The 22431-nt window shown below is 38.9% G+C and overlaps 1 protein-coding gene across 2 annotated transcripts in view; it reads left to right on the top strand.

Moving 5' to 3' along the window:
* Positions 1–19154, top strand: part of ARF3 (ARF GTPase 3) — a 35760-nt gene extending 16606 nt beyond the window's left edge. For both annotated transcript variants that reach the window (XM_089679465.1, XM_089679472.1), the window contains exons 2-5: positions 1463–1672; positions 4022–4132; positions 6612–6736; positions 12018–19154. In XM_089679465.1, the coding sequence (XP_089535591.1) occupies positions 1525–1672; positions 4022–4132; positions 6612–6736; positions 12018–12179 (546 nt within the window). In that variant the 5' untranslated portion in view covers positions 1463–1524 and the 3' untranslated portion in view covers positions 12180–19154. The remainder of the gene's footprint in view (positions 1–1462; positions 1673–4021; positions 4133–6611; positions 6737–12017) is intronic.
* The last annotated feature ends 3277 nt before the right edge of the window (positions 19155–22431 follow it).

Raw genomic sequence — 22431 nt, 5'->3', positions numbered from 1 at the left:
GATGTCAGAACATCTCTATGTGCAGTTTCCACAACTTCTGATGCTCAGGAGACCTTGTTATTGCGCTGTAGTCAACCTCTACATAGCCTGATTGTTCATAATTAATTTATAAACCTGTCATTCTTACTTTGAAAAGATAAGAAAGAACTTTGGTAGTGTTACAGAAGTATTGCTTTTAGAAATACTGACCGCATAGCAATCCTTTATCTCACATATTTATAAAGTGTGTCAAGCTTACTTTTTAAAACAAATCAGTGCAAAATCGATGATATCCAGCTTAAAGTGTATGTGTGGGGTGCTGTAAGGATGTTGAGCTGGCTCCTGGTTTGGATAGGGAGCACTTTCAAGTGCTTGCATGTATTTTAACCTTTTTTTTTGCATTTTAGCCCACAAAGAGCTCTTTTTTTGTTTTTTTTTTTAATTAAAGAAACTTCAACCACAGTCTGTATGGCCATTGTGTAGTCCCACCCCTTCTCGCTGGCTTCGTGTCCAGTTAGAAGGAGCAGTGGTGAGAGGTGATGATTGGTATGAGTTATTGTAAATCCCACATTATTGTTTATCTTATTACTTAAAATGGTTGTAAACCCTTACATATACCCAGTGAAGTGACTGGGTTCAGATGATACACAGAGATGAAACAAATCCCCCTATATAAGTTGTATCTGACATTCTGCAGTCTTCTCTCTGTATCTGTTCAAAGTGCTGAATTCATAAAGCTGTAAAAAAAAAAGGGGGCAGAGAGCTGACATTACACTCTGCAGAGCTCAGCCAGGAGAGTTCCGAGAGCTGATTTGAGGGAAGAGACCCCGTCCACACAGCTCACAGGAAGAGAGCTGAAGGCTGTCCCTCTGCTGGAGGTTCCTCCCATTTTTCTTTTGTTGTCAGGAAAACCTGTCAAAATTGATTCATGCTGATAGCAGAGGAACAAGGCAGCAGACAGAAATGACACTTAGTGCTCTGAATTGAGACAAGTACACTAGAGGGATATGCTTTGTTCATAATTCATGTCTGAGGTTTACAACCACTGTAATAAAAGAGTAAAAGGAATCTTTTGCAAAGCAATCATTACTGAATTGAAATTGCGGGACAATGACGTAGGTTCTAATCTGCTCCACTAACTTCACTGTCCTAGAACTAGTATACAGCATAGGAGTCAAGAGAATAGCTGCTTCTGTCTTAAGGCTTCTGGGATGTGATTTTATTTCTGTTTGCCAGGTTTACATAAAGCATGCAAGTCTGCATCAGGCAAGACAACTTGTATCTCACCACTTGTAGGGAACTTATAATTGTGTGACAGCCTCCTTAGATCCATAATAACTGAATAGCTATGGATTACTTACCTCTTGTCTATACTGCAGCTCTTACCACAGTAGCCTCTCAAAAGAATGTACAATATATTGGCATGTTTACCTCCAAATCTCACTTTTAACTTTTGTCTGTTGTATTTTCTTATATCGTGTAGAGATAAGAGCACAAGTCAACCATTTGCTACCCTAAAATAAAAAACATCTAAAGAAAGCAGCCATGGGAAACATCTTTGGAAATCTGTTGAAAAGTCTAATTGGGAAGAAGGAAATGCGGATACTCATGGTGGGACTTGATGCTGCCGGAAAGACCACCATCTTGTACAAACTTAAACTTGGGGAAATTGTGACTACTATCCCCACAATAGGTATTTGAACATAATACTCTATTACTGACTGTGATGACCACCCCTTTCCTTTCCATAGTTCACTTCTCATACACACTGCATGTAGGTCAGTCTGTCGTGCACTGTTATTTCCCTATCAAAAGCTAATTTCAGGGTCATTTTCTAATCATTTATACCTGTTGCTGTAATATTTTTCCTTTCGTAGAAGCATTGGTTTTTACCCTAACTACGTAGCATATTACTTTTGCAGGTCATCCTAGCAATTTTTGTTCAACAAATTGGGCAATATTTGCATATTTTACAGTGATCTGGTGTTACCAGGGGGGAGGTAGGGCAAAGGTAATATTGCTCTTTCAGCCCCCAAAGTGTCCCACACATCTACAGGAAATGATGATGACATGAAAGAAAACTCAAAAGACCATTCTGTGTTTTAGTGATGTGCCAAAGGGTGCTCTTATAACACTGTTTACTGGTATAGATGTAAGGCAATATGATAGTGCTAGAATCTAATGGAAATAAAAAGTACATTGGCCTGCACAGAAATCACCTAAAATGAGACTAAGGTCCACAAATTTCCACAGACCCCTAGACAAAGTCGCAATCTTTTGTCACTAGGATGCCAGCTGAAAGGAGAAAGAATGCTGGTGGTAACCATCTGTATATATTGTCTGGAATAAAAGTTGCTTTAATCAGATGGTCTGAAAAGAGGACATTCAACACAGAGAACCATGTCTGTCTGAAGATGCTCACACCCCCATGTTTTTATAGTGTGTTATGTAGCAGAGTCGAAAAACCAGGAACCAAACCAAATGACTTCTGGAATTAGCACTGAAGCTTGATTGTCTCTGAGAATTATTGGTTCTTTCTCTGTTAGACTCATCATTTTAGCAAAGCACATGCCTCATATAAATGTCCTGTTATCCTATTGAATAGTAAAGCAAGGATTCTCCTTTATGCTTTCCACGTAATGTCTTTAGAAAAAGAGAGGTCAGTGTTGTACTAACAATTTAAAGTGTTATGTATATGAATGCATGCATGTATAAATATATGTTGATACTGCCAGAAATCCACTAAGCTCATAACTTTCTATGCACTTTTCCTGTGCTGCACTGAAATCTCATGCAGTGTTATCAGCCCTGCCCAGCTTTTGTGAGGCCGACAGAGCTCTTTCCTTCTGTTACAGAACAAACATAGGATGGCGAGTGTTCTGTAGGCATAATACACATATAACCGAGGGTGAAAATGATGCCCCTCATTACAATACAGTGAGAGCTGTCACCTTAGGAGAGGAAGTTTGTTACTGGAAATATACCAGGAGCAAACAAGGAAAACTAAAGCAAGTACTGTATTTTAGGATTGGTAAACTGCAGTATATTATATTTTTGTTCTTGGATTTAGATAAAAGATAGGGTTTGAGCACCTGTTAATATATTCTTTATAAAATGTTTCATATTGTTATTATTTGTGTTTTTTTTAGTCCCCATGTTTTTCAAAAACACAGCTTTACCAGGACTGATATAAAGATTCATCTAAATGCCATTGCTGCAAACTGTTCTAGAAATGTCAACTCTATGTCATTATTGTGTGTGAAAAGCAATTCTGTGTTTATTTAAAAATCATCCTCTGGAAAATGGCAGTGCCAGAGTGTTTATAATTTAGAAGAATTTTATATTAAGGGGACATACCATTAGACGGTGACTTCACAAGCGAAGAAATATTGACTTGTCCTGACGAGCTGAAATGTGCTTTTGGGTTAGATTTTTGGGCAATCTAAAGTGAAATGCTATTGGGGCTAAAGCCCCATTCACACCTGAGCATTTTGTAGCTTGAAGCTCCAAAATGCGCAACATCCAAAGCTCCATGGTTTTCCAAACGAAAGCATAGTTTTGATTGAAGCTGGAAAAAAAAGGACATGAGCTTCTTTTACGCTTTAAGCTTCATTGTTTTTGATCTCAATAGACTTCAGTGAGAAAAGGTCTGTTGCTTTCAAGGCTTGTTATAATTTTGCCTACATTTAGCTATTAAAGGCTTTGTCCTCAGTTGCTCTTGTTATTTTCACCAAAAGTATGATTCTTGATCTATGTCCTTAAAGTGTCCATACACTGAGCTCATTACTGGGTCTTCCCTTAAAGTGTGTATGTAGGGCTCACCAAGATGGCAGACCATACTTTTTTAGACTTAGGATATTAGAATATTAGAAGTTAAACGTGAACACAGTGCTTAAGGGCTTTCTGACTTGGCTATGAGCCTTTTCAGATCTGATAAAGTCAACAAAGCCAGCTTACACTGCTTTCTTTGATTTAAGTTTGAGATATGTTTCTAATATGAATCTAAACTCAGGCTTATACAATCTTTCCATCATCCTCATAGGGTTCAACGTAGAGACAGTAGAATACAAGAACATCAGCTTTACTGTCTGGGATGTGGGTGGCCAAGACAAGATCCGACCACTATGGAGGCACTACTTTCAGAACACTCAGGGTAAGTGTTCACATTTTTTATGTATGTATGTATGTATTTTTATTTTATACAACGAGTTCAATAAAATGTATATTTCATGGAATCCTTTTAACATGAAAACACTAGTGAATATGTAAACCCTCACCTTGTTAAACAACCTATGCAGTTTAAAGTAGAAATGAGAGCTAAAACATTTATGTATACATATAAAAAAAAAACATTATAAATACTCTTTTTTCCCCTTTTGTGTAAGTGATCACATTCCCTCTGTTCTCAGCTGCATAGAGAGGTGAGGAAGGAGAAACAGTAGGACACTAAAGTTCCCAGTGTTATTAGGACAAGTATGAAAAATTGAAGGAGAGCAGGCTGAGTTCTCAGCACAGTTAGAGAACTGACCATGTTGTGCTCTCTTGCCTAGTGTGGTCAGTTTTTAATAGGAAAGCAGAGGGAAGGGCAGGAACACCAAGGAATTCACACAAAGGAAGCAATACAAAGGCAACAAGATGCTTTTTCATACAAGTACATTGTAAAGCAGGCACATAACTGGAATTTGAAATGTTGGAATGTTGGGTTTACATATCCTTTAATGGTCAGCTTCACAGATACCTAATAAATGGGTTTTGACTATGTATTGTAAATTTTTAATTTCCTACTGGTTTGTTAATGAGTGTCTGTGACTCCGCCAGGGGGACCTGGCATTCCCTTTTCTGGCTGTGGCAAGCTTCACTGCTGTCAGTTTAATTAAAACAAAAATATATGACGAGTCCAATGTATCAGTGTAATTCTGCTGTTCTGCATGAACAAGGCCCATTATGGAAGGCTAGGGGAGAACTCTCTCCCTGGGTCCCTAAAACATGTTTGCCATTTTGCACTGTAGTTATCATTGAGTTATCATAAAAAAAAAAGACACGTGTGGATACCACTGTATTTGATCTGGGAATCTAGACTGAAATGACCTTATATTACACATAAAAGCCGCCCTTATGCAGACATTGAAATAGCCTGAGACTGCTGCTGCTGGATGCCGCCATCTTGGATGTGATGTTGGCTACCGCAGCAGACTCAGAGCTGTCACTTAACTGACACTGTTTGGTATTCCCCTTTGCTCCTCTCTGGCTCCTACATTACAGGCTATGTAAGTAGGTGATAGGAGGGGAAGAAGAGCTTGGCTAGCACAGACAATAATTAGACATTCTCCAAAAGAAAAGCACTATGACATGCAAGGAGGAAGGGGACTGTGTAAGGGAATTTACTTTTTAGTAGTCTCATTTTCTAGCACGTTCAGAGACAAGTCTATAAAAATTGTTTATGGACAGGAACAAATCCTGCAAGTAAGCATTTAAGAATACTTGCTTTTTCTGTGCTTTCACTTGCAGTTTTTTAAGTTGTTGACCGGGTCCTTTTAAGTAAGAGTTTAGAAGCTTCTGCGTGGACATCAGCTGATTGCAGCATTAAGGCCAGTTCACACCACAAAAACATCCTCGAGATCCGTTCAGGATGCATTTCTGCATGCGTTTTTTTAACTCCTGTTTCATGCGTTTCCGGATGCATTCCTGATGCTTTTTTTACTCCTTTTTTGGGTCATTTCAATTGCAAATTCTTTATTTTCATTAAGACCATTTCCCCCAGGTCAGATCACTTCCTATTTGTCCCCTGGAAATGTCCTTCCTGTGCTGTGTGCTGCTGTGTAGAGAAGATGTCTGCACTGGCAGGCTTATTCATGGTTATGGCTATTGCACTGTGAGACTGCATGTCTGCTAGTAAAGGCGTTATTGGTTACATCCCCTGTTGATGGAGCCTATCAGTGTCCAGATACAGCCTTCTGTGCTCCATCTTGTCCAGATGTGCATGTGACCAGAAGAGGATCATGGGAGGAGTTAAAATATTTTTTTCATCCTTTTCTTGGCACTGTAGTGAGGTCTGGTGCTTTATTCTTTTTTGATGCATTACAGTACAGTTCTGTGCAGGAAAAAAAGCAGCATGTACTTTTTTCTGGAACTGACTGCACTGATCTGAATTATGCCATTGGAACCCATGTAACATACTTTCAATGCGATTTTGATCCAGGAAAAAAAGCACTGCATTGCATGTGGTGTGAACTGGCCTATAAGGAGCCAGGTGCCTTCATTGGTCCCCAGGAAACAGAATTCTTAAAAGCATATTTCCTTATCCAAGATTAAAGAATAATGCATCACCCTCCAAGGCTGAAGTAAGGATGGTCTCTAAATGTAAATGCTAATTATATTGTTTCTTGCCATACCTCTTTATAAATAAAAAGTGTTTGTAATTCTGCTAATCACTATTTTTTTTTCATAATCAAAGTAGTACTCGAAAAATTACAATCTAAACATTTTTTCCTCTAGCTTTAATAAATAAGCCAGTTTAACTTTGTACTTGCTATAGAAGTTAGACTAATGTAGTAATGATTTAAAAAGTGATGGGATTACCAATGGTAGAAGAACAGTAGAACATAATGATTTGTGTCTTTCTGTTTTATCAGGCCTAATATTTGTGGTGGACAGTAATGACCGAGAAAGAGTAAATGAGGCACGTGAAGAGTTGATGAGAATGCTGGCAGAGGATGAGCTTCGGGATGCTGTTCTGCTCGTGTTTGCAAATAAACAGGTTAGTTTATTTAGTAATTAAATACATTAGCTCTAGGAAGCATGCTACCAATATCCCACAATAGCATTCTAAGGTTTCTGAAGTAAAGCCTGTGTGCATTGAACCTTAACAAATTGCACTGCTTTTTAAACTGTATACACATGTTTTGTCAAGTAGATATATTTGTCTGTAAAAGAACAAAGTCAAAGAACTCTGGTCTAACTGAAAGGCATGACATTTAGTTAGTAAATCACTACATTTAGCCAGTAGGAGATGAACTAACATGATGTCCAGACCTGACACCATCAAGTTGTTTTGTCTGTGACTATCTCGTCCACCACAGACCTATGGAAGCTCCTGCTGTACTGTGGGACTGTAGCTTATTTTTTGCAGGTTCAGATCTGCTAATTTTTGACATGCTGAGGAGAAGAGACCACATTCAGCAACAATTTAAATGTCATGAGCACAGAGACTCCACTGGTTTTGTTTTAATTGAATTGTTTATATTATTTTTTAAATAACATTTTAACCTCTTGAGGATCACATAACTTAACACCCACACGCCATACATATGCGGTCAGGGTAGCTGAAGTTTCTTTGCTGAGTGTGCGCGGTGGCCGATTGTCCAGCTCCCTGTCTAATTTTGATCAAGAGCCTGCAGGAAGGACACCCAAACCTTTGTCCACTGTGGTGGCAAATCATAGTGGTCATGTTATTGGAAAGTACGCCCCATCTTGATAAGGACTTTGGGGGTACACATGAAGGGGTTAATGTAATAATGTTTGAGTTTTTCTTTTAATCAAGGATCATTTTACCTTTTATTTACTTGCAAGCCCATAGTTGGGCAAAACTGACAATAGAAAAGAGTATGTGCAACTGCATTTGCTATATTATTTGTGTGCTCAGAGTTTCAATATAGTATTTGTCAATATCTGAGCATACACAGATAGTAGACCATGGTAATTTCTTGAGATAGTGTATATTGGCCAGCCCAGCATAGAACCACCATGCATCCACATCTGCAGTATGTTGTCCAGCCCTGATGATACTTTAGAGGTTAAAGTGGTATTAAACCCAAAAACAAAGATTTAATGTGATGTTGCAACTTAGCAATCATTTATTCTGCTGGCTACATTCAGGGTTTTTTTTTTTAGTTTTCATTTTTACCTGGTAATCTTGCCAGTAAGACACTTCATCTCTGAGGGTGGCTCCTCTATCCATACAGGAACAATGGACAGCCGCACTGTCTGGAGAGGGTAGAGTTAGATGGTCTAGTACAGGGGTAGGCAACCTCCGGCTCTCCAGCTGTTGCAGGACTACAAGTTCCATCATTCCTCTGCAAGTCATAGCTGTATCTGTTAGTTTTGTAATGTTGCAATGCCTCATGGGAAATGCAGTTCCACAACAGCTAGAGAGCCGCAGGTTGCCTACCCCTGGTCTAGTAGAATTAGATGGGACTTTACATAAGTAACTAATAAACCAACTTCCAGCAAACACTTTTTTAAACAGTTACACAAGCCACTTTTTTTTTTTTTTTGGGTAAAGGCTTTACATAAATAAAAGCTGTCCATTGTAAGTACCCCTGTCAGTGCCTTTTTGTCTTGAACTCCTCCTAAAATAGCAATTCATTTGTTGGAGGACTGTGCCTAAGCATTCCTATGACTACAGCCTCATAACTGTATATCTGCAGTGAGAGCTATGGCACTGCTGCCTCTGACTACTGGTCTCAGGAGATTTGGTGTGAGTTTTTGTGACGTCACTAATGATCTGCTCACTGTTCTCTCTGCTGGATGCTCTGACATGAGTTCTTAATCTGATAAATTACAGCACCTCAGCTATTATAACACCTGTAGCATCGGGGGGGGACTTCGGATAAAAAAAAAAAAAATTAGCACAAAGGAACGATACTTACATTTATTAAGAATTGTCCCTTGTGCTGGTTGAAATGTACTTACTATGTACGTAGTAATACTATGTACTTACTATAGTCAGAAAGTACATTTCAACCAGCACAAGGGACAATTCTCAATAATGTAAGTATCGTCCTTTGTGCTGATTTTTTTATTTTTATTTTATCTAAACCGAGATGGGTAGTTTTCTTTATCATTTCAGCCGACTCGCTGCTTTCAGAATACACTGATGAGCCGCTGATCGACAAATGTTTTCCAACGTGTCCCTTTTGACATAAGTTGATCAAACGATTTCTGTTAAGCAGCGTCAGCTACATAATGATCAAAATCCAGCCTGTCCCTGCTAAATTTGTCTATGGCCCTCTTTAAGCTTTAACATATATGAGAAAGTACAACACCAAAAGCACACATGACCTCAAATCCTTCCATTCTGTATAGCAGTGGGCTTGTATGATTATTCAGCTTCCAGGCATGTAATAATATCACATAGTTCTTCCTTGTATGTGTATCATGAATTCCAGAGGTTTCATTTCTGCCGTCCATACTAGTACTAGCTGGAGTTGCTCCTTTTCTTTCATCCAATCAGGATGCTGGAATAAAGACCGACTGTCCTTTAGCCAGTCACAGCTGTAGCCACTACCAGTGTGGAGCACAAAAGGGAAACCTCTAGAATGGATGATACACACAAAGGAAGAACAGCTGTTTGGGAGGGTGTGACAGATGAACTGACTACAGTAAGTACATATGCACAGCATCCTGCACCTCAATATAAGAAGCATAATGATGCAAACTGACCACACCAGCACAGTTCTGCTTCCATTCTTGGCATGGTAAGAATGAACAAGGGCACAAGGGCAACTGGCAGGATCACCAGATATTTCTACAGAAATTAAGCAGCAAAAAAAAGATGTCCAGTCCTCTACCACCATATTTGTCCCCCAAAAGAAATACAGTGCCTTGAAAAAGTATTCATAACCCTTGAAATTTTGCACATTTTGTCATGTTACAACCAAAAACGTAAATGTATTTTATTGGGATTTTGTGTGATCGACCAGTATAAAGTGGCACATAATTGTGAAGTGGAAGGAAAATGATAAATGGTTTTAAAAACTTTTTACAAATATCTGTGTGGCGTGTATTTGTATTCACTCCCCCTTACTCTCATGCCCCTAACTAAAATCCAGTGAAACTAATTGCCTTCAGAAGTCACCTAATTAGTAAATAGAGTTCGCTGTTTGTAATTTAATCTCAGTATAAATACAGCTGTTCTGTGAAGCCCTCGGAGGTTTGTTAGAGAACATTAGTGAACAAGCAGCATCATGAAGGCCAACGAACACACCAGACAGGTCAGGGATAAAGTTGTGGAGAAGTTTAAAGCAGGGTTAGGTTATAAAAAAAAAATCCCAAGCTTTGAACATCTCATGGAGCACTGTTCAATCCATCATCCAAAAATTTAAAGGAGTATGGCACAACTGTAAACCTATTAAGACATGGCCGTCTACCTAAACCAACAGGCCGGGCAAGGAGCGCATTAATCAGAGAAGCAGCCAACTGGCCAATGGTAACTCTGGAGGAGCTGCAGAGATCCACAGCTCAGATGGGAGAATCTCTCCACAGGACAACTATTAGTCATGCACTCCACAGATCTGGCCTTTATGGAAGAGTGGCAAGAAGGAAGCCATTGTTGAAAGAAAGCCATAAAAAGTTCTGTTTTCAGTTTGCGAGAAGCCATGTGGGGACACAGCAAACGTGTGGAAGAGGGCGCTCTGGTCAGATGATACCAAAAATTTTGGCCTAAAAGCAATATGTTGTGTGGCGGAAAATTACCACTGCACATCACCCTGAACACACCATCCCCACAGTGAAACATAGTGGTGGCAGTATCATGTTGTGGGGATTCTTTTCTTCGGCAGGGATAGGGAAGCTGGCCAGAGATGATGGGAAGATGGATGAAGCCAAAATACAGGGCAATCTTAGAAGAAAAACTGTTAGAGTCTGCAAAAGACTTGAGACTGGGGCGGAGGTTCACCTTCCAGCAGGACAACGACCCTAAACATACAGCCAGAGCTACAATGGAATGGCTTAGATCAAAGCATATCCATGTGTTAGAATGGCCCAGTCAAAGTCCAGACCTAAATCCAATTGAGAATCTGTGGCACGACTTGAAACTTTCTGTTCACAGATGCTCTCCATCCAATCTGACAGAGCTGGAGCTATTTTGCATAGAAGAATAGGCAAAATGTTTACCCTCTAGATGTGCAAAGCTGGTAAAGACATACCCAAAAAGACTTGCAGCTGAAATTGCAGCCAAAGGTGGTTCTACAAAGTATTGACTCGGGGGGGGCTGAATACAGATGCACGCCACACTTTTCAGATATTTATTTGTTAAACATTTTGAAAACCAAGGTACTGTAAACTTACAGATCCAAATCAACCACTTTAAACTAATATGTAGGTCATAAATAAAAGTTATAAAACAGTTATAGATATCCATTGCTCAATCTAGGCATCAGCTCTCAGGATAACAGGACAGGCTTCAATAATTCATTAAATAGGGAAAAAGGGAGGAATCCAACATAGTGCAAAACCATTTTATTAAACTGAATCTACTAAGATGGCCGCCTCCACACACACCATGCAGAACATGGAAGGCATTGTAAGTCAACATGGGGAAAAGATTGGCTACAGAGAGACCACAGGCAATGTTGACTAATGCTTTTTTTGATACAGCTTCCACAGTTGGGATCCTCGTTAAGGATCAGTTTAGGGGTGGTTAGGTGTTAAGGACACATTCTAGGGCTTAGGTTAAGTGATAAAGTTTTGTGACCACAATTTAAGGTTTAAGTGTTTAGCTATAAGTTATAGGTTAATTGTGGGACTGGAGACTAGTACCAAGTCATTATTTTAGAGGAAAATTAAATGTTTAGATAAGGGAGGGTTACAGTAGTGTTGAGGGGTGCTTCAATGTGAGGTATGCATTTGTTTGTCAAAACTTATGGGAGCCACAGTTTTGTACTGTTAAACTACCAGCTCTGGACTCCCATAGAAAAAAAAAAGAATCACTTGTTAGTTTTGCAAGTCATGCTAAGGAAAATTGCAGGGCTTTGACAGTTACATTATCATTTAAAAATTCTGCATTATTTTTTTCTCTGACCTGAAGATAAGGCCATAAAGTGTGTATACCTTCACATTAAAATAAGTGTATTATTTATGTGACGTGCACCAAAATCTCTGATTCTGTGATATTGTAACAACTGATAAATCATCTTCTTGTACATCTAGGGGCCTGCTTTGCTAGCAGTGTGTATCAGATCCTGGAGTTTACATCTTGGATGAAACGCAAAGCATTTTGAAGCCTACACCTAATTTCTTCCTTTAAAATTTTTGTGCAGGACCTTCCCAATGCAATGAATGCTGCTGAGATCACAGACAAGCTGGGCCTTCATTCTCTGCGTCACCGCAACTGGTACATCCAGTCCACTTGTGCCACCAGTGGAGATGGTCTCTACGAGGGGCTGGACTGGCTAGCCAACCAACTAAAGAACAAGAAGTAACGACTCCCATCCCTACCTCTGCCTCCCCAGTGTGCGCCTGACTCTTTCTCCCCAATCCCTTCCATCCAAAATTCCCTCCTCAGCCAGAGCAGGATGGGTTTGGCTTCTGACACAGACCAACCCACCCCTTCTGGTCCCACACTCGCTTACTTTGCCGTTTTGGTTTGGGGTGTTTTTATCGGGTGCTGTGTTTCTTCTGACTCATCCAGCTGCTGTTACTTGCTCTTTATTTGTCCTTTTGGAGATTTTGGGTGGGGGAGGACTTGTGAGATTTGGCAGTACATGCCATAGCAATCTACCCCCTGTAGACAGGGTCGGTAAGGCGAGGATTCGGGAGCTGTGCTGTTTTGTGTCTGTACGTTCTGTGGAAGCTCCCTGTGCTGAAGACTGAGAGATGTATTTGGCTTATTGTGTTTGTTTTTCAAGGCAGGTTGTTTCAATGCTTCATACAAGACAGTTTAGTGATGCAACCAAGTAAACTGTACTTTCCTTTGTTTTGAAGAAAAGGTTCATTAAGGTTGGGTCTTATTATTATGTCAGTGTAACTTGAATTACTACTGTAAGGCCATTGTATAATCTATCCACCTTTTATTATAAAACTGGATAATCTGTAATCTACTGAATATGGAACTCATTCCAGATATCTACTGTGGTATAAATCAGCACAGAGTTTGCACTGCAGTACTATAATGGTATTCCGCCACTCTTGAGCTCCACTTTGTGGCACACACAAGAGTTGGCTTTTATGCTCTGTTTGAATAGAGGTGTTAAAATGCAATAAAGATTCAAAGGTTGTAATCAAAATGGATTTGGTATGCTCTGATTGTTACTGCTGACTGCAAAAGCCATAGTATTACCTTAGCAACTGTCTTGAGCCAGTGGGAGAGTTAAATGTATATGAACTGTGCATGTGGGTTGTGCTTTTAATTTCTAAACACCTGCTGTAATGAAATAAGAGGTTATTTGAGCACATTGTGCTCCAGTAGTTAAAACCTCACCACCCTTATTTATAATGACTGGAGCAGCTCCCAATGATGTCACTGTAGCAGTCTACACTCCTCCTGTCAGTTACATCACTGGGAGTTTATCCAGCTGGTAAAAACACATGCATCTATTTGCATTAAATGTTATTAAATTTTTTTTATAATCTGCAATGACACTTCTATTCAAACTTAATGGTTGTGAAATCTTCCTTTTGTTTTTTTTCCTATATGCTTTCTCATGATAATTATTCTGTATATGAAAGAAAACAGAACTTTGTGCTCATGGTTTTAGGGTGAATCGATTTGCAACTTGTTACTCTCTGTGAAGCTAAAGGCATGACAGGGATTTAGTGTTAAGGTGATTCATCTTTACATCATAGATTTGAAACAGATTTTCCAAGTGACCTTTTTTTCTGTGTGCAGAATGTTTTCAGATGGAATAATGGGGATTATTTTCTTGATGGGAACTGGGAATACAGAACAAAATTATTTTTCGTATGTTTTTTTTTTTCTAATTCAGAACAAATTGTAATATATTGTGTCCTTTAGACAGGATGGGTAATTGTAGTACAAAACAGATAGCTCAGCATCATGGGAGGTGCAATTCAAAAACAACTGAAATGCCTAATGCTTCACATCTTGCTGAGGAGCATTTTTATTCTATGGGGGTACTTTTGAAGATAATTAACAATAATTCCATCCATATCTGATAATTTAGTTGAAAATTGAGGGTGAAATAGTGTATCTTGTGTGTGCACCTATTTTCACCTTCTGGATAATTTCTCCTTGTTCTTGTGGAAATGCCCTGTAAAAACTGAGACAGACATACAGGGGATGAGGATTAAGGTGTCCATATTACACTCAACCAGATTCATATTTTTGTTGGGTTTGCTTTTGGTACTCATAGGTTCGATTTTTGCCTTGTTGAGTGTTTGAAAATGCATCCAATTACATTAATAACTGGAGCATTCCATAAAAGAAGAGAACGTTTGGTGTCTTGCTTATAGCATTGATAGTGCTGCAACATACCTGTCTGACCATTACATTTGTATTTGCTTATAAATGGGTCCAAAAAAAAATAACACACCTTTAAAGATTTTTTGTTACACAGTCCTAAACAAAATAAAGCAGGCTTGATGCAAATATTAAAGTGGACCAGATAGAGTTGACATGTATAAATAATTACATTAGTAAACCTATTATACAGAGAGACCTTATTTGTGCCCAGGGTAGTTCCATGATTCTGTGTCAATTGTTTACAAAGGCTAACATTTCACCACCAAAGTGGTGTAAACTACATCGTGCCCTCCTACAAACAAATGAGGACACCTAAGCTAACAATAAAGGCACTCTCCTTGGTTTGTTAGACTGTGGGGTGTGGTTTCAACAATGAGAAGAAGGTGACGTTGAAGCCATTGCAAACTATGCACTTGGGACTGTGGGTTGACTCGTGAAGCAAGAGGCTTTTTTGTTTATTAGAGGAACTGGTAAGCACCACAAGGTGCCTTCTGCAAGGCTTAAGCTATCCTTACACCTTTAGATTCCCCCCTTCTTTTGTGCTGGTTAATGTTTTTAGCAGCGGGTGGGGGGTGTCTGGGGCTCCGGGGCTCCTGAATACCTGAACAGTGACTGTATTTGATTGGATGCAGTCCATGCTTATCTGTCAGTTTTCCACCCAGCTCCTTCCACATATGTTGATTGAAAAACTGACATTTGATGAGCTGGGTGGTGCCAAAAGGGCATATTTCCCAAATTCGAGCAGTATATGACCAGCTTTTTATGCTTGTTAACAGTATTTGGTCAGTTCCCTTACATAACGTATTGCAGAGCATATCATTCATGTCAGTATTTCCACAGGGATCCACCTCTACAGCCAAGGGTAGTAGTACTTGCAAATGTTGGCCAGCATATAAATAATATAGCAAACATGTGGCAAAGTGAAGCCACACCCCTTTTTACTGGAGATTTGGTAGATGTAGGAGGCTGTCTTACCATGAAATACATTTGAAAGAAGTATCACTTCAATTTCTTCCAGCAAAAATCAGAACCATTCAACTCTATATTTGCCTCTGTTTTCTTACACCCCAACAATTCCAAAAGGCATTATCCAGGAGTCAGATTTCTTCTTTGGCTTGTCTAGTTATACCTGATTATATCTGCACATCCCTGCAGGTTTCTTTACATCAAGAATCTCTCAAGGTTGACAGCATTACTATTCTGCCCCAAATTAGTCTTCAGAATTCAGGTCTGTAGTCTGTTGTAAATGTCTATCCTGTACAGCCTGTGTTATTTACAAGACCGTATTCAGAATTCCAATATTGGACACACCATAAAAATCCATACATTTATAGCATGCCATGTTTGATCCATTATTTAAGTTAAAGTAGGCTGTATTAGGTTGGTCACACACCAGCAGATCTGAATGTTTAATTGGACCATATTTTTCCATTCATAACGTGTGTATCCTAGGGGTACTTCAACCAAGTTCAGAGGGTGCTTCTGACCACATAAGTGCATTCAGAATACCAGTTGACCGTTTTAATTCATTGTGGACCATGCATTAACTGGTTCTGAATATATAGTTTAGGTTACATGAGAACAATGGGATACACACAGTTAGAGGGATGACATAAATGTACACATGCTAGCAAGGGATGATTAAGATAAGTCAATCCATACAAGGAGGTAATTCGAGTAGAGTAAAGAATACGTTTACCTATAGTAACATGTTACTAAAGCATCTGCTCACACCTCAATCCAATCCCCCATTTTGAAAGCAGGCAGGGGATCCTCTCCCTGCACCCGCTGTCACAATTCAGAAACAGGGTGGCAGTGTGGGGCTCCACCCACACAGCTCCGTCATTCATTCAGATTTCTGTGAGTGAATGAACTACAAGTACTGTCAGCCATTGCAGCAGATGGCTTGTAGTTCTCAATGAACTGTGGGGGCATTGTTCATTGGTCTTCCTGGACTTCAGTAACTGCCAGCCTATATGAGAGGTACGGTCAGGCTGCTGTACTAAACATTCTGCAGGAGCCTGACATTGCACCTGCCGTCTGCTGATTCCGTGTGCAGTGCTTTACAGGCTCCTAAGAAAAAAACTGCAAGAAAAATGTGCATTTATTTATTTATTTATGTATTTATTTATTTATTTATTTTGTTAATGAACATATCCTTTAAGATTTTGAAAAGAGTTCTGAAATGGTGAGCTTGAACACCTGGTAGGTTAAGCAATAATGAATGGCTAAACTTGACTTTACAGTCATGTCTCTGGAGTTCCTCTAGAAACACAAAACACATCTCTTAACTTACTGTTACCATTAATTGTTACTTTACTTATATGAGATACCCCTACCAATTATTTCCTTTACAAAAGGTTTATTTCTCAGGTTATCATAAATTTTCTATATTAAGCTCACTACCAGCTGACCAGCTTTCTTTGCCAGGCCTTATTTGATCAAAGTATCTAAGTGAAGGATTGTTATTTATTTTATTCTCACTATTTACAATTCTGCACTGGGAAAACTAAAAGGATATGATTTGCTGCTTATAGCAACAAAAATAGATCTTGCTCCACATACCCTACTAAATAAGATCTTGGGGCATAAATATTTAAAACAAAATAGTCATGTGCCTAGATTTAATTTTTTTGCTTGACATTCACTGGTTGGGTGGAATGAAAGGAATCTGATCTGAATTAGTGATAAAGTTAATGGTTTGCCATTTGAAAAAGAAAAATCTTTGAAAGAGTTCAGATCCATTGAACGTGATATTGGTCATATTATAAATATGGTAAATATCCTGAGACCTTGATTACTGGTGAATGTCAAGAAGAGTCCTAATCTGGCAAATGTGCTGGAAAATCTGGCTGTTGGGTAGACTTTACAAATGCAGTAAATCTTCCAACACTTGTCCCAGTAGCAAATGGTTGGTAAGTTATGTGCCGTTTCATGAATACTACCCTAAGAAAATTTTCTTTTCCTGTTCTGATTGCGAACACTGCCAATACATCTCCTGTCATGTAACTTTGTTCTTCTCATTACTTGTGTTTTCTAAATAGCACAGAAAGGAAGAAAAGACTTGACATCAGGTTCTAGCAGAATATGTGCTGTAAAAGGACCTTGGTTGGCAGTGAGAGCAGATGCTGCAGGTCAGAAAAGGAAAAGACAGATGTACATGAATGCAGCACTTGTCATCTCTTTTTTGAGGGCTGCAAAAATCTGCTGAAAGTTTGTAATCATTAGTGTATATTTCCAGCTGAAGCTTTCAAAATGAAAGACCACACTAAAGGCAAAGAAATGGTCTTAGAGGCCAAGGTAATGGATTGTAACCATTTAATTACACTGTAGAAAATAATGCTTGCATAAAGGTAAAATGTCAAATTATCTGTCTTAATATGTTCAGGTGAAATATTAGCAGTATTTTGTTCAGAAAATACATTGGGGCACAGTATGGTTTTCAGGAATACATGTTCATTCACTTGTTCTTATATGTTATGGAAAGGCAAATGAAGGAAGCTGTGGTCAGGTCTTAAGCAGTGCAGAGGGAATGATTACCTTTAAGCAACTCTCCCAGAAGTGATGGCCGTAGGTTGGCTCTTTATTCGAGGAGCCAAAAGCAGAACATACAAAGTCTAGGTTTATATTTTATTCAGAACCTTGTATCAAAAAAGACAGCACGTGTTTGGGGCTCAAATGTGTCCCCTTCATCAGAGCTGTGTTTTTTATTGCAGTAATGGAAAGGGATCCTTTAAATTCTCAATCGTGTGGATTTTTTATGCACACCTAGTCCTTTTTCATGGAAGGGAAGTTGTCTCATACTTCCTAAATGTCATCTGTGAAAAGAAGACATGACTTTATTTCCACAAATGATGTATGTCCTGTGTCTCTGCCGCTGGTGGTAGATAAGCACGCCAAGCTGTTGAGTTAAATGAAGCGTTGTCTTGATGCTTCATTCACAGTTGTATGTTGGAATTAGCTGTCTGAAGTGAAATTCGGGTGGCAAGGCATGGCAGTTTTTTAAATCTTTATACTGTTAAATATTTTTTACTGTTGCGGGGCCTTTTTATAACTGGACACTGCATTGTACTCCAAACTGCACCTACTTTTTACGTTCCGTGCATGAAAGGCAGGCTGTGGTGTGGAGCTTGTAGTGTCCCACGGAGTTCTCTTTGCATAGTATTGCAAACAGAACCCCGTGATTGAGGAGAGGCTGGCCACATGAATGGTAGGTTATATGACCAGGCTCTCTTTCTCCCAGCTTTTTAAAAATGAAATAAATGGAACGAATAGCACTTTTGCTTTGGAGTTGTGAAGCATAATGCACATTTTTGAAGCACAACTCTGTGCTTTATAAACATACTGTTTGAAAGCAGTGGTAGGGCCACACTAAGACAACATGGCTGCTTTATAAATGGGGCCCTACATGTTGGTGACTCACAACACAAACTGTAGAAATTAGGGCTTGGCTGGGAAAGAGCTGGTGGAAGAAATGTAGAGGCATGAAGTGCCAATGCCTATGCAATCTTGGAAAAAGTTGCAGCCTTGATCCCCTATGACTGTGTCAGAATTAATCATTTTCCCAGAATGGCTACCTATAGAATCCTGGGTATACTAAATCCCTTTCTGCCCTGGTGTGTTGAAAACAAGTGGCATTTATAAACCTGAGCTGCCATTTTGCTCTTTCAGACTATGTTGTGCAATTTTTACATTAGGGACCATTTTGTTTAATCCAGTGATGATTGATTTGATATTTATTGATATTGTTTGGTTGTAATCTGGTTATTCTACATGTTTTTTTTCTTTTCCTCAGTTAATTGATGCTGTTTGCCTCAGTAGACTCTTTTCACTTGTGCTCTTCTCTATCTTTTACCTCTGGTCTGTGTGATGTATAGTGGAACGTATGGTTCAAGCTGGGTATTTTTTGTTTGTATATTTTGGAATGTAAGCTGTATGTGTTTAAAAGAAAAGAATTAAACCACTGGAAGCAAAACATGGTGTCATTTCCTTTGTTGCATATTGTGTTGTGCATGCTTTCCAGGTATATTTGAAAGATGACATAACTACATATGTATTATATGCTTCATTCATCACAAACTCCAGTGAGACCAATTTTGGTTCTAACATGTCCAAATAGCCAACATGGCTGCATTTAGGGTCCTAAAGACATACTTGTATGCTTAATGTTAATCCATAGACCTTCATAAACTTTAGAAAGTAAAGTCCTGTGTAAGAGTAAGTACCTTGTGGTGCCTTTTATTACTAATAATAATTAGAAAGGACTTCTTTTGTGTGCCCTTCCGATGCATACTTCTCTAATAGGTGCATTACTTTGTTTCTCGACCTGGTGGGTCATCGCTTCTGATTTATTACAGACCATTCCCCCTAAATTTGGCAAAGACCTTGCCAGTGGAGCTAAACCCTACCCTCTATCCAATAAGCACCTTTATCGGTCACTGAGACACTTTCATTGGCTAGTGGGTGAATCTTTGTTGGAGAAGCTGAAACCCTTAAAGGTGTGCCCAGGGTCAATGGAGAACACAGAGAAGGCTATTTTAGCTAATGAAGGTATTAGAAAGTACAATAAGGTGTTTTACTATTTTAGGTATATTGGCCATTAAAGTTTACTGATGTTTCACTTAGATGCACATCTGAGAATGTTGTTTTCTCTTAGAAACAGCTAAGGTATTTTCTGAATGTGCACTGGTCATTCCACTTAGTACATCATTGCTAAGAAATAAACAGATGACACAAAATAATTACAGATGATGATTGGCTTAAATCATGGTGAATCATGTGGAACTCGACAAAAAAAAAGTTAAAATAAGTGTTTCATTTTTTGCTTTGCGCAAGCAAGTAGCTCCTAGCATTATTCTATTCAAATAAAGTTCAATGGACTTTCATTTAAATTATATAAGCCAAATACAGCCAGGTAAGCAATAGCAGCTTCCATATTTTTAACTGTAACTGAACCGGTTATACAAACTGGCTCAAAGGAAATCGTTGATCAGCTGGATTTCATTGAAAACACAGTAAACAATTTAGCTTTTTTTTACATTTTGCCTTCATTACTGACAAAGGAACTGTCTGATTTGTATAAAAGGATACAAAATAATACAGTACTTGCTATTGTTTGGTTGATAGTGATGTGGCTTCTCTACAGCTTTGTCTGTGAGGAGAGCAAGGGCCGTCCATAGAGCACCAGAGAGAAGAGGAGGGTGTAAGGTGAGGAATAAAGTGTTAGACCCTATTACTCTAATCCTAGACATATAAAAGTAATAAAACTACAATCTAAAAATCTTTATGAAATCACCCAGGGGACAACGTGCATGTAGTACATTGTCCGTGATCCATCCTGATGCTGATCCATCTTGATCCATCCATCCTGAATCATCCTAATATTGAGCAGTGTGGTCAGATAGCACATTCCCCCTTCACTGCTCACTTCTGTTTAGCCATGCAGCTAGCAAGGAGATGAATACTTAACGAAGGCTGATTGACAGGTCTCTTTTCCAGCAGTAGGCACAGTTCTATACACAATGCAAGCAGTGATCAGTCAGCACTACAGGGTTGTGTGATGTATCTGCCTGTGCAGCGTATGCTGTTTAGTAGCGGGCAGATAGATAACAGCCCGGCAGCACTGACTGCAGGGCTCTGTGATCTATCTGCCCATGCTGTGTATGTTTACTAGCAGCCAGCTGATTTATCACACAGTCCCACAACGCCGATTGATCATTTACTATTGATTTTTGTGATAGAACAGTCACCACTGCGAGGTGGCAGTCCCTAGTTCTGGTGTTCTAGTGACCCCATAGAAACATCCCTGAATTGGGCTTCAGCCTGGGGTGAAGCAAGAGCACAAACAAAAATCAGACCGTGCATTGAGTGCAGGGGCTACTTAAGGAGCTGTGGATTCAAACAATACTAAGTGTTATTTGCACTTGTTCTTGTGGGGCATTTCAGAAAGATTTTTAATTTGTGCCCATACCTCTTTTTTAACCAGCATTAACCCTCGCAGTGCTGTGGGCTTAACAACAATGGTAGATTTCTTTACAATCCAGGAGTTTACATTTAAGGATCTATCTATACATATTGTATCCACTCCTGATTTAGATTTTTACATTTATACAAAACAGGTTTGCTTCAAGAACAGTATGTAGTACAAGCTGCAAGTGTATACCACATAAAAATAGATCTATAAATATTTATACATTCAGAGCATCTGGCAAATATGGGTAACTGAGAAATTTTGTATGCATATCGGTTTTGTGGAGAGGTAATTTGGATTAAAATAACATCTATTGTAGTTGCTGACACACAAAAAAAAAAGCTTTGAACAAAGGAAAGAGGTTTTTGAACAGCTTTAAATAGCCTCAGAGCAGCAGACAACTACAAGTTTAGTTGACCTGTCTCCAAAGAGGACTACAGGGGTTCTACTAAGACCTGCATGGTAACATTTTGAAAGGTCGTGTATTTTCATACAGTATATGATAGTAAAGTTTGCAGGAGAATGTAAAAGAACAGGGCGGTAGGATAACTGATTTTAATAATTTAATAATAAATAAAGTTTTTTTCCTAAATACAGGTGTACCTCGGTTTCCGAACGCCTTGGTTAACGTAATTTTTGGTTTACGAATGAAAATCCATTAAAAATAATACCTCGGTTTACGAATTTTTTTTGCAATGCAAAGTAAGTTTCCCCAGGATGCATTGCGCCTGGGAGGTTTATAGCACCAGCCCCATGCCTTTAAAGTGCACCTTTAAAGAGTTTTGAACAGATAAGACTGTTTTTTACTTTTTTCTGACCTCCGGAACGGATTAATTGGTTTTCAATGCATTCCTATGGGAAACCACATTTCGGTTTACGAACTTTTCGCAGTGCAAAATGTCCCGGAGAACGCATTAAATTCATACAGCTGAAACTCGAAAAATTAGAATATCGTGCAAAAGTTCATTTATTTCAGTAATGCAACTTAAAAGGTGAAACTAATATATGAGATAGACTCATTATATACAAAGCAAGATAGTTCAAGCCGTGATTTGTCATAATTGTGATGATTATGGCTTACAGCTCATGAAAACCCAAAATCCACAATCTCAGAAAATTAGAATATTACATGCAATCAATAAAACAAGGATTGTACATAGAACAATATCGGTCCTCTGAAAAGTATAAGCATGCATATGTACTCAGTATTTGGTTTTGGCCCCTTTTGCAGCATTTACTGCCTCAATGCGGCGTGGCATGGAAGCTATCAGCCTGTGGCACT

Source organism: Staurois parvus, unplaced genomic scaffold (genome assembly GCF_062004578.1).
Source record: "Staurois parvus isolate SC_StPar_1 unplaced genomic scaffold, SC_StPar_1.0 ptg000017l, whole genome shotgun sequence".
NCBI classification, from domain to species: Eukaryota; Metazoa; Chordata; class Amphibia; order Anura; family Ranidae; genus Staurois; species Staurois parvus.
The sequence above is the reverse complement of the archived record's forward strand: the minus strand, read 5'-3'. Positions and strand labels throughout refer to the sequence as shown.